The sequence below is a fragment of the Rousettus aegyptiacus genome, unplaced genomic scaffold, assembly GCF_014176215.1.
Source record: "Rousettus aegyptiacus isolate mRouAeg1 unplaced genomic scaffold, mRouAeg1.p scaffold_m13_p_9, whole genome shotgun sequence".
Lineage (NCBI taxonomy): Eukaryota > Metazoa > Chordata > Mammalia > Chiroptera > Pteropodidae > Rousettus > Rousettus aegyptiacus.
Window position 1 is genome coordinate 100,695,682 of NW_023416312.1, and position 17,309 is coordinate 100,712,990.

The 17,309-nt window shown below is 53.9% G+C and overlaps 1 protein-coding gene across 5 annotated transcripts in view; it reads right to left on the reverse strand.

Moving 5' to 3' along the window:
* The window catches only part of MECP2 (methyl-CpG binding protein 2), a 59,855-nt gene that overhangs the window by 8,004 nt on the left and 34,542 nt on the right, over positions 1–17,309 (reverse strand). For 4 of the 5 annotated variants that reach the window (XM_036226582.1, XM_036226581.1, XM_036226579.1 and 1 more), the window contains one exon: positions 3–353. Coding sequence is in view for 3 of the 5 variants with exons in the window: in XM_036226579.1 (XP_036082472.1) it covers positions 3–353 (351 nt within the window). In the remaining 2 variants the exon portion in view is untranslated. Of the gene's footprint in view, positions 1–2; positions 354–16,721; positions 16,958–17,309 lie in introns of those variants that run through there. The other variant, XM_016158815.2, reaches the window with a different exon arrangement.

Sequence of the window (17,309 nt, forward strand, 5' to 3'; positions counted from 1 at the left end):
ACTTGATCAAATACACATCATACTTCCCAGCCGAGCGGCCCGATTTCCTTTGCTTAAGCTTTCGGGTCCAACCTTCAGGCAGAGTGGGGTCATCATACATGGGGCCCCGGTCACGAATGATGGAGCGCCGCTGTTTGGGGGAGGCAGAAGCTTCTGGGACGGCTGGCGCTGAGCCTGACCCCTCCGAGGTCTCCGCTTTGCCTGCCTCCGCTGGCTCGGCAGAGTGGTGGGCTGGCGGCTGTAGGGGCTCATGCTTGCCCTCCTTGTCTTCTTTCTTATCCTTCTTCACCTTTTTAAACTTCAGGGGTTTGTCTTTGAGGCCCTGGAGATCCTGGTCTTCTGACTTTTCTTCCCTGAAGTGTTAAACAAGTATGTAAGTACCACAGAGGACACACCGGTTCGTAGAAAAAGCGAGCATCGGCGGGCTCGGGGTGGCCCCGGCAGGGCCTTCCCGGGCCTTGAAGCTCTTCCCTTCACGCACTCCTTCAGGGGCCTTGGGCTGCTGACAGTGGCAGCCGACCACGCGCTGCCACACTGCGGCCGCCCTGAGTGAGTCCCACTCCTAGTGCTCAGCAGGGTAAGCGGCCTGCACGGGTGGCGTTTTTTTTTCTGAGTAGAAACACTGTGCAGCTTCTCGGCAGGCCACCTTGGCCAAGGCCACTTTACGGGCTGCGCCCGAGGCCCTCCGCTGCCGGAGAGGAAGCTGCGCACCCAAACCCGGCTGGGGCGCGAAGAGCTGGCTTGGGCGTCACTGCAGCTTCGGTATTTTGGGTTTTCTCAAATGTGTGCTCGACAAAGAACTGCCGTGGGGCACAGCGCGACTTCCTGATGGGGAGCGCAGCCCCGCCCCACCCCCTCGGGATGTGGCGCGCAGCACAGCGCCGCACAAAGGGCACACGGCTTCGGAGCCAGCCAACCTGAGCGCGAATTCTCACTCCGACATTCCCGAACACGAACCTGAGCGAGTGACCTCAGAATCCCATGCCTCGGTTTCCTCATCTCGACAGCGGGTACCAACACCCCAGAGGAAGGAAAGCCACAAAGGCACTATGTAAGCGCTGGCTAACGAACACCCAGAAACCGCGGCCCAGGGTTCTGGCATGAGAAGAGCAGTGGCCCCAGGTCAGGTGAGCCTTTACCACCGGACGCCCCCTTATGACACGGCCTCGCCAGCGGCAGGGAAGAGCAAGGAGAAAGGCGCAGAGGGGCGCCGAGCTGTCCCAGGGCGGCCGCCCCCCGACTCTTCCATGCTAACAGAGCAGCTCCTTCCCCGTGCACATCAGACACGCTCGCCGTGAGGCCCTGGAGCCCAGGAGCGGATTCTGGCCACGGCGCCCTCGCGGTCAGGCTAACACGGCACGCACACAGCTGGGACCAGGGGAGACTGGAAAGAACTGTGGGCTCAGAAGCAGCCATCTGCCAGTGCCTCGGCTGGCAGTTCGTCATGGAAAAGGGCAAAGGGCTATTCCTGTCCTCCGGACCTCGGCCCGAGAGCTGCCCTGTCCCACCCAGCTCATGTCCGCACTGGTTTCTGCGCCGTGGCTGATCTGCCCCAAGCAACTCCCCTTCCTGTCCACACTGTGGAGACCGGAACGAAGGCACTGTGGTGTGCACTTGAAACCACAGTCAAATGACCTAGTTAAGTCACCCAAGGCAGGTTAGCACCAGGGCTCACTTGGCGCCACAAAGGACACACGGCTTCCTGAGCAGCTCGGGTCAGGCGTGGGGGGACAGGTCGTGGTAAGGGTGTGTCCCAGCCCGGCTCGGGCTCTACCCTGAGTTCTTCCCTTTTCTGGATCTTCATCTGGCAGTTTAGGGCCCTGGGCATGCCTGCCGGGGTCACCCCGACTCAGCCCTCGGCCCACACGAGATGAGACCGGCTCTGGCTGGAAAGCAGGGGTCCCTGACCTCTTCCAGCCCAGAGCACACTTTTCGATTCTCCCAATCTTAGCTTCTCGACAGGAAATGAGGAAAATCCCTGAGAAGCTGGGCATGGCCTGTGGCCAAGGAAAGTGGATGGGCTGGAACCACCGCTTCCACATAGTCAATGGGCACTGCCAAAGGCCAGGGCTGAGCCCTGGACCCCGGGCAGTCCCAGAGTCCGAGAGAAACATTGTACCATTGGAGAGAATTCTGGCTTCTACAGAAGTCTCATTTGAATTCCCCAAAAACCACTACCATGAGGGCGAGTATAAGCCACATACCCCAAGACTACCTCTTAGATACAATCAAGGGTATCCATGCAATCTAGGGCAATCACTTCTAGAAATCTACCCCAAAGAGATGCCCCCAGAAACGCAAAGCAACAGAGGATGACGTTATTTGCGATGGCATTGTTTTTACCAGCCCTGGACTGAGGACAACTCAGACAGCTGCCACCAGGGACCTGCTATGTGACAGCACGTCCGTACCATGGAGAGTGCCCCGGCCCACTGGGGCGCAATCCCCAGGATCTACTGTGAGGTGAACAATGTGTACCATAGGCTGCCTTTTGCGTGAGCAAGAAGGGAGGGGCCCTTAGGAAGCACGCAGCAGAAATTAGGAATTGGCGAGGCCTCTCTGGCTATGCCAGAGCATAATTCCAATTCATGAATCAGGTAAAAGTCTATGCAAGCAAAAATAAAATGAAAATAGGCGACAAAACCTCATTACACTGAATGCAATCAAAACCGAATTAAACTATATCAAATTGATAACATACCAGAGAAAAGATTAATTTCAAATACTTGACCACAGTGCACCCTTGCTGGGACATGTTCTAAGGCCAATGATGGCATCCCAGGGGCAGACTGTGCCTAGCGTCCATGAAGAGAACCAGGCTGGACCCTGGGAGAGGGGGTGGTCTGGTGGGGGGGCGAGAAGGCAGGGGAGCACGGAGAGAGTAACAGGGAGAGTCAAAAAATAAAAATAAAAAAGGACACAGGCGCCAGCTGAAGGGGCTCCTCACGTTGGACAATGCTGTGACAAGGTGAATGTCCAAAAGAATGAACTGATTAGAAAGCAAAGAAGGAAAAAACCCACATGGTGACACTGGGGGAGAAGAGAGAGAAAGGTAAAGGAAGTGAGGGGCAAGCCACGCGGCCGTGTGCGGGAAGGAGGTTCTGGGCGGCAGAGGCCTCAAGGGGGCACATGGGAGGCTCTGTCGGGTTTTATGCCAAGTGTGATGGGAAGCTATTGGGGAGCTTTGAGCAGGGGACGTGGACGAGAGTGCTTATCTTCAATGGATCACTCTAAAAGGGCTGTAGGAGACTTAAGAGGAAAGCAGAGGATTGGGGACATGACCAGGAGGTGGGGTGACAGCTGGCTGATGGACTGGTGTGGGGGAGAGGGGCAGGGATGAGTTAAAAACCTTGGCCAAAGCAGGGGCAGCCGGATGGTGGCGCCACTGACTGAGGATGGGGAAGCCTGGGCCAGGAGCGGGTGGGGCTGTAGCCATATCCTCCTAGGAGTTTAAGGAGAGGGTACGCTTCATTCGCTACGAGCTACAAAGGTGGGAGACCCAGCTGTGCCCAAACTCTGATTTGGGCCTAAATGAACTTTTTTTAAAGTTTTTTTTTTATTGTGATAAAATATATACGGCATAAATTTACCTTTTTAATCATTTCTAAGGGTATGATAAATGAACTTTTAATAGCACTAAAGATGGGGAATAAAAGGGCACTTTATCTGTCATAGTCTAGTTCTCTGAAATTGAAATTATTTGAAACAACTATTATAATATGGTGATTTTCAATTCTGTGAATTGAGGGATACACAGGTGTTTGTTACCTAAAAAAAGGTAACAAAAGTCCACAAAGCCTGGAAGCCACTTTGCTGGGCATGGAGGAAAATGGTGCGAAACAGGGAGTCCCAGGGTGTCCCAAAGGAGCGAGGCCAGGGTAGGGTGTCGAGTGACTTCCTAAGCCACCCCAGGAGGTTATGGGGTTTGCTGAAGCACACGCTTTTTCAAAGAAACCAAACAGCCTTCTTCATCCTCCATCTAATCAAAGCACAGAGCGCGCACGCGCGCGCACACACACACACACAATCTTGAGTATGAGAACTGAGCGCCTAGCTCACGAGCGTGTACATTTGAGAGTTGGGAGCACCCTCAGAAAAACCACCTATTCAACTGTTCGGTGTCAGAGATGAAAAGAAAAGGAAGCGCAACCAGACAGGGAACTTGTTTGAGGTCACGGCTGAGTCATTGTGTGCTCGCTGATGCCCTTGCCCTGAGCCAGACTCTGCTGAGGGCTGGGATGCCAGGGCAGAATTAGCATCAGTCAGTCTCCGGTCTTCTAGAGCTCCCAGTTGTGTGTGTGTGTGTGTGTGTGTGTGCGCGCGCGCGCACATGCATGCACCCGTGCGTGTAGGGGGAAGACGGACAAAGAGGTAACAAAGAAATACTGACACCTTCCTCTGTTCCAGGAAGGCGAGAAGCCCAGAGACGGGGGTTCCCCAGAGGAGGAAGGCCTGAGCAAGGATTTTAGAGCTGATGAGGAGTTTAACAGGCTGCCCAGGAGGGCTCGAGGCAGGCCACCAGACGGGCGGAGGTGGCAATGCCAACGGCACCATCCTGTCCCCATGGTGGTGCCCCTCCTGGAGAGAACAGAGGCCGTGGCCCAGCCCTCTCTCCCATCTTCATTTGGGTTAAGACGGCGCTGCTGAGACTCCTTCCCTGCCCCCGCCCTGCCCCACGAGCAGGAGCGCCCTATGCTCCCCAGCATTTCAAACAGTCTGCCACGACAGTGTCTTCTTTATTGTCATCTCCCTGCTCGACGTACAGTGCCAGACACCAAAACAGTGCTTGATAATTGCATGCCAAGGGACGGTCACAACCCAGATGCTGTGCTACCTTTGCTGCTTCTGACGGCAGAAGCCCCATGGCCATTAACTTCGAGGAGCAGCGTCTAGCTTAGCCCAAAAGCAAGCAGGTCCGGAGTGCCTAAGTAAAGAGTGTGGGCACTATTAGTAGCCTGCTGGGCACTAGAGGGTTGGGGTTGGCAGGAGGCAAGGCTGGGGTGGTCACTGAGGGCCTTGGTGTATCGCTTGCCACGGAGCACAGTGACATCTACAGTGACGGGGGGAGGGGTCCCAACAGCAGCAGTATGGAGGATGTTTACACTGGGAACATCCGGACTGGTCAGGTCCACAGACATTCCTGCTGAAACTACTCAAAACGCCGGACTGAATATCTTCTAGAAGATGCTACTGAAGACAATGTTTAAAAAGTCTTACCTGTACTCACAAGCTGGCAAGAAATCAAGGAATAGACAGGCTAAAGCGTGAGGGAAGTAAGGGAGCGAGTCCTGCTCTGTGAAGAAACCGGCAGGCGCCCCCTTAACAAGCGATCGGACTGGGCAGCACTGACTGGCTGGGCTGCCATCGGCTCCGCCCCATGCTGCGGGAAGGGATAGCTCAGGCCACGAGGAAATAACCAGGAGAGTCCGAAGGGGGGCCGTTCCACACGACAGTGGGCCTGGCCTCCAAAATGGTCTGCGGCATGGAAAAAAGCAGGGCTGGTGACTGCTCCCGGTTAAAGGACACCGAAGAGATGGAACCACCGAAAGCGACATGCCATCCTGGACCGGCTCCCGGTCTGAGGGCGCTAAAGGAGTCGGTAATGGGGCGTCGGGAGGATGTGAACATGGTCCCGTGTAGCACGATGCTAAACTCCCTGAGCGCTATAACTGAGCCCAGCGCTCCAAGGAAAGCCACGCTTCGGTATCCAGGAGTGCGACGCAACGGTGACGAGACCAACCCTCCGACGGTATGGGGTTCAGGAAAAACGCGCTCCAAAGTGGGGAGATGACATCAGTACAACGGGAAGCCGTGCTGGTTAATGGTGATATTTTGAAGCAGTTTCGGGCGAGCTTTCTAACAATTAAAGAGAACGTCTTCACGTTACACGAATACATTAAGAGAAAAAGCTGGAAACCTTGCAGAAATGCCTTCTTTTAGTGGCTCAAAGAACCACAATGTTTTCCAGTGTTATGCTTCTATATGGTGAAGCTGTGAGTGTGAATGAAGGTGTCAAGATATTTCCCTGTGTTTAAAATAAAATCGGTGCTGAAGGCAGCCTTGTCTGGGATCCGGTTTTGAATGTTGATGGAACAACTCACCTGTTCATTGTGCGAGGAAGCACACATCTGGGGGTTACGGTGGAAAATGGTCGGCTGATGGCGGTGCTGAGTGCGAATGCCGAAGGAGACTTCGCGCGTCCTGATGATGTTTTTTTAACCAGAATCGTCTCTGGTTTTGTTAGTGAGCTCTGGTTACCAAATCTCGTAGGTTTGGCACGGTCTACCCCACTGCGGCGTCGTCCTTAACAACTCAACAGCTCCTAGTTTTTATTGTGTGATTCTCCTCCCAGGAATGCACATGTCACATTCGAGCAGAAAGGCCTTCACAAATCTTAAAAATCTATGAAGCATGAGGGAAGGCTCTTGCGTAATAAAACATCGTCCAGTGATTTTGCTGCTTGAACGCAAACATCAGACCAAATTCTTCCTCTGATCTAGCAGAGGAAAATTAGTTGCAGGAATCTTGTTTTGGGGCCAAATCATTTTATCTTGAAGGGTCTGTGAGAACGGCCTGTATTTTCATAATGACAGTAAGTAACCTATAGTAACCCTGCAGCAGGAGGCCCTTGGAGGCCGTACGTTTGACCCGAGGCTGCTGTACGTTACAGGGGTGCGAGCGACCGACCAACAGCTGGCAGGTGCAGCTGGCCGGACAACTGTGGCTCAGGAGAGACTACTTAATCCCCAAGGCCTTCGGATTAAAAAGTAAAAAGGCTACGAAGCCAGCCAAAAGCAGCAGCTGAAGTTTTTCACTTGAATTGGAATCTAGCCCCCTCTAGAGTGAGCACTGGGGAACGTTCCAGAGCCCCAGAGCCCCAGCGATATCCTGACCTTTCCCAATTTCAGTCATGTCTGCAGCAGGCCGATTTCAGAAGGCATTTCTTGACACCTTTCATTTCCAGTCATCCCCGCCATGGGGCTGTACAAGGAGCCCAGGTACCGCAACGAGGCAATGCACTGTAAGGGCGGGGTGGTGGCTGTTTCCCCAGGGGAAGGGTCAAGGACCAGAGGAGGGAAACGGCCGCCTCGCAGTGGCTGCTTCCATCCTGGAGTGCCATCACTGGGTGCTTCCAATTCTTCCTACCTCCGGCATGCGCTGCAGACTCTCACAATCAAGGAAGCTTCTCTGCACGAATCATTAAGGCAGCGACACTGTGAGACAGCAGCTTCGGTCCTTTTAAAGATCTGAGGGGAATCAAACTGGCACCGGAAGAGTCTTGGTGGTCCCCGGGAAGCCAAGAGGGGATGCGATTCGGTGCGAAGGCTGCAGTGGTGGAGCCTGAACTTCAGGGGCCCTGCTCGGAATTCAGTGTATTTCTTAATACTCCCATGTTTAGAAGATACAAGAAACCGTCTGTGTATCCAAGCTAAATAAAACAGTTTTTGCCACCCGAAGCTAGATCCCTCTCCAAATGAAGGTAACCAGTGCCACACAGTACGTCTCATCTTTATGGCACAAGTCCGCCACCCCCGGGGAAAGGAAAGCCTGTTTAAACGAACACTGCCAATGTGGAGAACAGGCAGGCAGTTCCTCAAAAGTTCCCATGTGACCAAACAATTCCGCTCCTACGCACAGACCGAGACTTGAAAACAGGGACTCGAACAGATACTTGCATGCCAATGTTCACAGCAGCCAAAAGGTGGAAACAACCCGAGAGGCTGCGGATGGATGAATGGAGAGATAAGTGTGGTTAACCAGGGCCACGGAATGTAATTCAGCCATAAAAAGGAAATTCCGACACACACTACGACATGGAGGAATCCTGGAGACATGTTCAGTGAAATAAGCCACTCACAAAAAGACAAATCCTGTAGGATTCCATTTATATGAAATGTCCGGAAGAGGCAAATCCACAGAGACAGAAAGCAGATTACTCACCGCCAGAGGCTGGGTGGTGGATAACAGGGAGTGACTGCTGGTGGGTAGAGGGCCTTTTTTTTTAAGGGTGATGAACATCTAGTTCTGAACTAGATAGAGGTGATAGTTGCACAACACTGTGAAGGCACTAAATGCCACCGAACTGTACGCCGAACTGAAATGAGTGAATTTCACGGTATGTGAATTATATCTCAATTTTTATAACACCTCACTAAAATGACAGCTGACTTCACCAATTACCCTAAATCGTAAAGGTAGGTTTTACGACGCCCATGCAGCGCTCAGAACCCACAGCTGTCTCCAAGCAAGCCTGTCTGGTCGCAGGCACAGAGCCCAGGTAAGCAGCTCTGCCATCCATCCGCGAGAAAGAGGCCAGCATGGGGACCTAGAGTGACACATGCTCGACCAGACCACGCTGACCTGAATGTCACTTCTGAAGGCCAGGACATGGTAACAATGACAGTCAGAAAGGAATTTAGTTCAAGAGGTTTAATGACTAGGCACTTAGTCAAAATGAAGGTGGTCGGCTAAATATTCTGAGGGCATCTGATCAATTTTTTTTTGTGGGAAAATGCACACAACATAAAAGTTACCATTAGCAGCACTTAATGCATTCACAATGTTGGGCAACCATCCCCACTCCCGCTTTCTAGAACATTTCATCACCCACGGAGGACACCCCATGGCCACAAAGCAGCCGCTCCCCCAGTACCCTGGCTCCCAGTGCCTGGAGACCACCAATCTGCTGTCTCTGTGGATTCGCCTCTTCTGGACATTTCACAGAAATGGAATGCTGCACTATGTGGCCTTCTGTGACTGGCTCCTTTCACACAGCGTGTTTCTGAGGTCATCCACGTCGCAGGATGTATCAGAACGTCATCCCTTTCCACGGCTGAACGCCACACTGTTTATCCAGTCACCTGTGGCTGGGCGGCTGGGCTGCTTCCACCTTTTAGCTCCTATGAACGCGTGTATACAAGTTTTTGCACAGACGTGTTTTCACTTCTCTTGTGTCTATACCTGCAGTGGCCTCTCTGGGCCACACAGGAACTCCACGTGCAACCTTTGGAGGAACTGCCACACTGTTTTCCATAGGGCTTCCTTTGGGGGTGATGAAAATGTTCGGGAACTAGGTAGGAGTAAAATAGGGGGGCACAGACTGCTCCCACTGTGGCATGCTTAGCGGACAGGGGCAAGCTTTAAACAGAAGTCACCGCAGCGAGGATGCTGGGAACAGCGTGGGGTGTTTCGTTTCTCTCATTCGGCAGCGAGACACGCTGTCCACCTGCAGCCACGTCCTCTCCCCCCCCTGGTGTGGTCAGTCCTCTAAGGCGGACGGTCGATAGTGAAATCATAGCAATTTTGATGACTGCTGCGAAAGGGCAGGTACTGGGGACCAGCGGAGACCCGTCAAGGAGCTGGGGAAGGGCTCAAGGATGGGGGCCCACCAGTGGTGGGAAGGATGGGGCCAGAGGTGGTAAAGCTGGTAAAGCTGTGGACCACGACTGGAACCCAAGAAGGGTGGCTTCGCCACCAACTGTCCGCATGAAGGCGATTGCAGAGGCAAGAATGGGGGCCACCAAGCCGGTCCTTGTTGCTGACGTCTTTGTTACGTCACCTCGTGCCCTGGACAGCCTGCACTGTTAGCTTCGCTCTCCAGTCTGGCCTCCTCACCTGGCAACTTCCCTTCCATCAGGCTCCCAGCGCCTGCGCTCCCACAGCCTGCGGCGCGGCCACCACGGTCCTCTGCGCCGGTGACTGGACACGTGTCAGGGCAGATTTGGCCTCCAGTGCCCCCATGACAAATATCCAGTCTTCGAGGTCCAACGGTGGGTGTCCACGGGCGCTGACGTGGTCTCCAGCAGCAATACATGCCCATAGCTGTTTCCTCCCCGTTTTCTGTTGACACTGTTTTCTTCCTGCCTTTGTATACTTTGCGTAAATAGGTTTCACAGATTTTATCAAGTGGCGGCTGCTTTTAATGAAGAACAGAATATTTACCAAAATAAAATTCCAACAGAGGCAACATATTTGGAGGGGAAGGGGGCAGAAAGGAGAGTCCCCAGTGACATGGGAGAGAACTCTGTGTAACGGTCACCTCACATAACTCACGTGAAGTGCATGGCCTTGTTTCCAGCAGCGTTCCTCTCACTAGTGTAGGTCGCCCTACATCTGCATGCCTGACAAACTTTGATGCCCAATGATGACATCTGAGCCCACTGAAATGACCAACAAAAGAGGAAGGGGAAATCTGTCGGTGCTGGCAAACGAGAAGCGTGTCGCCAATGGCTGGGCGCTTTGAGAGACTGCTACAGGATGTGGCGTGGTTGGCGTCAAGGCGATAGCAGTTCTGCTCCCACGGTTCCAACACACTCAAACGTGAGCAACGGAGGGACCTGCGAGGAGGTCTGGGGACAGGGTTCCCAGCAGAGGGCTAGGAACAACGAGACCTGCGAGCCAGACATTTGCTGGTGGCGAATGGGATGGCTTAGAAGCCCACTAGTGCCACACGGGGAAAGAACAGTGACAGGCTGAGGGGTTTCCCTGGGCACTGCTGAGAGCAGGGGAGGGGCGGCGAGGGGCTACGGCACTCCAGTGACCCTGCGCTGCTGGGACACACAGAAAGAGATACACGGATGCGCACGGAGATCCCACTTGTCTCAGCAACCTCCCGGCAACACCCTGGACCCCACCGTACCCCCACCCTACCCCCACCCCGGCTCCTGACAACAGGGGTCCGAAGCCACCAGAAAGCAGCAGGGACTAGATCACCTGCTATCCATAAATAACTCTGGGGACTGGCTAAAATGTAAGTAACGTGCTCTGTGACAAGACGAATATCAACAAACTGGTCACCTCCCCGTGTACAAACACGAACTGGGTAGAAAACACAATAAGAAGACTGACTACCCTCCTTCCAGTCAAGACCCCAGTGGCGTTCCCTTCGGAAGCTGACATTCACCTACAATAAGCATCTGCAAACGGCCAGAGAAGGCCGCGGGGGTGCTGGGCCACGACTGCTCCTTGTGGCCACATCACACGCCACACAACAGACTTGATTCTATGTGGCTTAGAGAACCGGGTTCGAATGGCAGGTTACAACTTCCCACAGAATCACTCTCTCCCAATCTCTAATAAAATAAACAAAACAAAGGCGGGGAGGAGGAGAATGAAGGGAGAGTTTCTCTCAAAGGAAAGGGACCTAAGATCGAAGGCAGTATGTTTCAAAACCCAGCAACCTGGAAAAGGGTTCCCGAGGACAAAGCAGCAGCGAGACTAGCTCCTACCCCTGCCTCGCGTCATCGGGGAGCCAATGACGCCCTGCGACCTCTCAGCCAACAAGCTGGAGAGAAGCGACTGGTTGGAATCCCAAACTTCTCCCTTTTAGGCCCAGGAACTACAGAAGTTCCTGCTGGGAGGTGCAGGAGAAACAGGCGAGGTGCCCGCGACCAGGCTGGCTCCGTGCAGGTGACCGTGCTTGGGTACGCATGGACTCGGGGAACCGTCTGGAGCCTGAGGGGCTCCCTTCCCGAATTCCTACAGGAACGGCATTCATGTCCCTCAAGCAGCCAGCCGGACTGGACCTCGGTGGAAGTCATTTCACACAATTCTTAGGACAAAGAGAAGAATCTAGATACCGCCGAAGGCCTCCTCCGCCCCCGCAGCGCCACCAGTGCACAACTGCTCTGTGACCACAGGGTAACCACGGCCCAGAGGGCGAAGCAGTGACAGACAGCCCATGCTGAGAGACTGCGAAGACCGGGCCAAGCACTCCGCTCCACACCAAAGCAAACAGAATGACTGCCTGGAGCCGTCCGAGCCTGAGCCAAGAGGACAAGAAATGGCATGGTAACTCTGCAAGTATATTATGGCCAAAAGAAAAAAAGAGACAGGAAAGGCAAAGTCTCCCACCAAGAAGAGAATACACCAGAAGGAAGAGAATGAAATTCCCCACAACTTTGTAAGAACACGTTCTCAATGAGAGTTCAAAGATGAGATGATAAAACGCAGTAAGGTGAGAGGGCGAATTCCCAACCTAGAAAAACAAACTGCAGACCAAACCGCATCATTACAGAACTCATAAATACATTTAAAAAGAGCCCCAAACAGAATCCGCATAGCCGAAAATCAAATTAAACAAACAGTGAATGCAGATGAAAAAGACAAAAGCTAAAGCAATTAGAGCAAAGCTAATAGCATTGGAAGAGAGACAAAGACAATCCAACAGAAGGATAATTCGTGTCGCCGTAGTAGAGAACCCCAAACATGGAAATGATGCCATTGAAGATGTATTGTAAGAGAACTGACCCGAAGCAAAGATGAGCCGTATGTGCGGCTTGAAAGGACACATCGTGTTCCCAGGAAAATGTGGTAAAGCACACTCAGTGAGAGACAGAGACAGACACTAGTCAACCTCCTCAAGTTCAAGGACAAAGAAACAATTCTTTAGGCACTGCCAGGGAAAAAAGACGCCTTCCCAGGGGGAAGCATCAGAAGACCGGGCATACATAACAGCTACGAAGCTCCGGAGCCAGCAAGCCAAGAGCTCAAACCCTGGCAGGGCTGATGCTGGGTCTGGGTGTATGAAGAGCAGAGGTCAGAGGTGACACTAGAGAGATGGGCAGGGGCCCGATGCCCGGGGCAGGACTCTCTGAGGCGAGTCTGAACCCAGATCTGAGGAAATGAGGGGCCCAGGCATAAGGAGCAGCAAGAGCTAAGGCTCTGACCCCAGGAACAATCAGGCATGTTCCAGGAAAAGCAAGAGCGATGGGCTGGAGCTACATGAGCGAGGCAGAGAGAATGAGCTCAGAATGAGGCAGGCCTGGCTACATAATTTGTAGGACCCAGTGCAACATGAAAATGCTGGGTCTCTTATTCAAAAATAAAGAATTCTGAGACAGCCACATTAGAGCCTTAAACCGACCATGAGTTTTAAGCCCTGGGCATAATGCAGGCTGCGTGCTCAAGAAGCCAGCCCTGCTTCCAGGTAATGGGCTTTGGATTTTATTCTGAGAGGGGTGAGAGCCCCCATCCCTCACCCGCTGCCCTGAGGGTTTTTCTCTGGGGAATGACATGATCGTGAACAGTTTTAAAAAGCTCACTCTCACTATGTGGAAGACACAGAGTGTGGAGGGGGGCTGAGGGGGCAGGGACGCAGGGTGCTGCAGGGTGAGCCCACAATTTTTGGTGTTACACCTGTGAAAGGAAGGGGGCGGAGGTGGACCTGGGTGGAGGAAGAAGTCCAAGGGCAACTTAGGCCTCATGAAGCTCCAGGCCACCTTGGACAGAGGAGGCAGGGCAGGGGTTTTGTACCCATCTCACTCAGTCACCTGGGTGTGTCCTGGAAACAGTGTGACCTGGGTGAGAAGGGTCTCGGTCGAAGGAAGAGGCAGTGAGAGGCTGTCCCCTGGGGATCTGCGGGTGACCTCTGTGCCATATGGGCTACTGCAGAGTCTAGGCGGGCGATGTGCTGGGCGGTCCAGGTGCCGTCAGTGGAGGGCACACGTGTGCTGGGGCGGGAGGAGCACGGATTGAGGGCTGTCATTTCCTATTTTACGTTTTCAATGTGGAGGCCTTTGCCTTGTACAGGTACGAAGGGCAGTTGGACGCGAGCCTGGAGTTCAGGGGAGAAGTCAGGGCTGGGCAGACGGCCGGGACCGCTCAGCAGAGAGGTCTGAACAGCCAGGTGAGTGCGGAAGGGCACCTCAGATGTGAGCGTGGACAAACTATCTGGAGTGTGATGAAGAGAGAGGCAGCAAAGGGCGCAGAGGAAGAGGGGTGAGGCGGTAGGACGATCGGGTGCATCTGTCCACAGTGACAAGCAGCGCAGACCGACCGATTTACAGAGACGAGGACTCGACTGAAAGGCGGTGGTGCCCGAGTGATATGAAGGTACTTAATACGATGGGGCTGTACACTTAAAATGTTTCAAATGGTACGTTTTATGTTATGTTTTACCACAATGACAAAAATGGGGAGTGGGGAGCTTACTGGGTAGCCAGAGAACCCCTGGAGGGTCAGAGGAACAAGTTCTGAGTCCAACTGGCCAGGAACGATATTCCAAATCCTGCAACCAGGCTAGCACGCGGCAGTCGGCACTGCCAATGCCACCGTGCAGGGGACAGCACTGGCCACTCGCCACTTCCACCCAGGAACTTGTCCATCCTGCTGTCCACCTCTGCCCCAGAAGAAGGGTGTCACCAGTGGAGCCCAGGGCTTACACCCATACCCTTTTGCAGGGCTTGGGCCATTTTTTTTTTTTTTTTGGTAAAGGACCAGACAGTAAATATTTTCTACTTTGCGGGCCACATGGTCTCTGTCACAACCATTCAACTTGCCAGGGTAGTGGGCGAGCAGCCACAGACAATGCATAAAGGAAGGAGTGAGGCTGGGCTGCAATGAAATTTTATTTACAAAAACAGGTGGTGGGCCAGACTTGGCTGGAGATGCAGTCTGCCGACTGCTGCCCCAGCTGACAAGGAACCTAGGAAGAGAAGCATCTGGCGTTTTCTGTGGCTACAGTCAGGCCACTTGGCCTCCCATCAAACTCATAAGGTGGGGTGAGAGTTCCCCCAAACACATAAGGGGGCTCAGATGTGAGGTGCGGTGGCCAAAGAAAATAACACTGATTAAGCCAGTGATTCTGCACAGGGAGAAGGTGGGGTCCCCGAAGAGACGCACGGTTTCTAGGAGGGGACAACCATGTGAAAAGGACTTGCCGATGGCCATGGCAATGTGGACATCCACTGGGAGCTGATGAGACTGTCCCACGGAATGTGGGGAGAATGCCTCTGTGGAGTGGGCTCGGCAAAGAGTGGGAGGCGAGGAGAAGGGGTGCTGAGTGGCCAAGTCTTGAAGAGTGTGGCCAAAGGGGGAAGAGAGAGTGGGGTGGGAGCGGAGGAGGGAGCCCTTGGTGAAGGTGAGAAATTCTAAAACACGCTTGTTTGTAGGGCGATAGGCATGAGTCACAAGGGGGGGGGAACTGACAGAGTCCTGGGGAACCTGGAACCTTCGAGCTAGGAGCACAGGAAGTCTCTGTCACCAGGAGACATGTCACAGCTCTGGGGGTGGAGCAGTTTCCAGTGATGACAAAGTCCAGGCTGTGACCGTGGCAGTGGGTGGTGAGGTCAAGGAGATGGGAAGCCAGGCGCTAGGAGGGTCATCTATGTGCCCACTTAAGCCACCCGTGGGATGGAAGGGGCTGGGGACTGTGGGCCTGGCACTGAACCTTCAATGGAGGGGGGACTGTCCAGGGCAGTGAGCAAGCCCATGACAGGGAGTGTGTGGGCTTGCAAAGCTGAGTGGCACGAGGATCACGGCGTGCTTTTTGGAGGAGCACGAACTGTGCACACAGAAGACCCGGCCCCTCCTCCTGCCCGGAGTACTCGGGTGGTGACAATCAACAGCAGGTGGTGACGATCAACAGCGAGAGGAGGGATCTACCCTGGGCGGGGCCGGGGGCTTAGGAAGGGCTGTCTGCACGAAGAGACACCTGAGCAGAGTCTTCGAGAGTAAGTGGCAGGAGATGCTGCTGGGGAACCACGGACAGAGGCCGGGAGCGTGAGAGCAGCCCTGTGTGGCTGAGCGGCACGTGGATGAGAAAATGGGCCACAGAAGAGGCCAGAAAAAGACAAGGGCCACGTTAGGGGTGTCGAGAGCATCTGAAGACAGGGTGCCACTGTCAGGTTTAAAGCAGGGGAGTGAGATTCAGCTGAAGGACTGCCCGCGTGGAAGACAGAAATGTACAGGAGAGTCAGCGACTCACCGTAGGAGTCCTAGAGAGCGCTGAGGGCTCGAACCGGGTCAGTGGAGAAGGGACGGAGAGAGAGTGGGGAAATGAGGGAACACTGGGCGGGCGGGCTGGCTCTTGGGACGTGGGCAGTGAAGGGCAGAGCAGCGGACTCTCGGGCTCCCGGCTTGCATTCCGGTGCTGCTGTCAACTGTGACAGACACCAGAGGACACAGGTTTGGCTATGTGGTCTTCTGATCCATCCACCTTATTTGGGGGAGGTGGGAGGGTGGCAGGGCGGGCAGTGGGTTGACGAGCGTGGGAGAGAGAAAAAAGGGCGAAAGGCTTCGAATGCCTTGCATGGTAAATCTAAGCGCACACACGCCCCACGAGCCTTTTTCTAACATCAAGCAAAACGAATTTTATTTCCTCAGTACTTTTCTCATCCTCCCTGTCGCCACCTAATGGGATGTCGGCTCCAACCCAAAAACTCAACCGGGGAATGACTGGTGGTAACGGGAGGCTCCTGCCAGGTAGGGAGAGATGGGACAGTGCCCAGGTGAAGGACCCGTCCGGTTAACTTCAGCTGTCTGACAGCAGCCCTGGGGCCCGCGAGGCCGCTCTCTGGAAGATGAGGGGCTCCTGGAGCTGACCGAGACATCTGTTAGGTAATAACGCTTCGTTCACCTTAAGGTCATTCTCTGTGAATGCGCTTCTCTGTACTCCCGGGACCGAATCTCAAACTGAGTCACGCTCAGGGACCACTATGTAGACATCCACGAAACTGGTATTCGGTGGGACAAAAATTCTGGGGCACCTGAGTCTGGCTGAGCTCGGTTTTGGGTTCTAGTAGGTAATGTGCCACCTCTCGGTTTAGGTGGGCTTATTTTACAAATTCGGGAATGCAAAAAAAAAAATCTCCTAGTGAAAAGTCTTAGCTCTGCGGGCAAAACAAGGAGCTACACCCCTTGCTGCCAACTGCCTTCTTCCCACAGTTCCAACACGCCTATAAATGTCATTCATTGAACAAGAAGTGTAACGAGTGCCATACCAGAGGTGACAAGGGGAGGCTGTGGTGGGCGAGCAGAAGCAGTCACTGCTCTCAGTGGCTTCAGCCGAGCAGGGGGCACACGCAGCAATAGGTAACTTCACCGCCATCTGGGACTGCTTGGAGAGAAGTCCACAGGAGCCTCAATGCAGAACACAGAGCCCAGTGCAGGGGAGGGGACAAAGAGATGAGGGCCAAAGAGCATGACCTGCTTTAGCTCCCCTTTTGCCAGTGAAGAGCTGCAAGAAGGAAATCAACATTTTCACATGCCACAGAAAGGCCACTAAGAGAAATGCTTGAGTGGGGTGAGCGCTCACCTGCACGGTGTGGGGGAGGAGTCTGCCTCTTGAGCCGGAGTGGATTCCATGAGCGGATCCTGAGCGGGCAGGCAGACAGCGGCTTGTCTAGAACCACTGCCCGTGGAGGGAGAGTGGAGAAGCGATCCAGGGGCTGACCGACGGGGATGTGGAGATCCTGAATAGAAACTACCCTTTCGGAATGCTTGGCACGAGATGTGAGGCATCCGGAGGCAAGGGGTAGGGAGCTGACAGAAGGGCCAGACAGAAGGTACGCCACATTCGCAGTGAAATA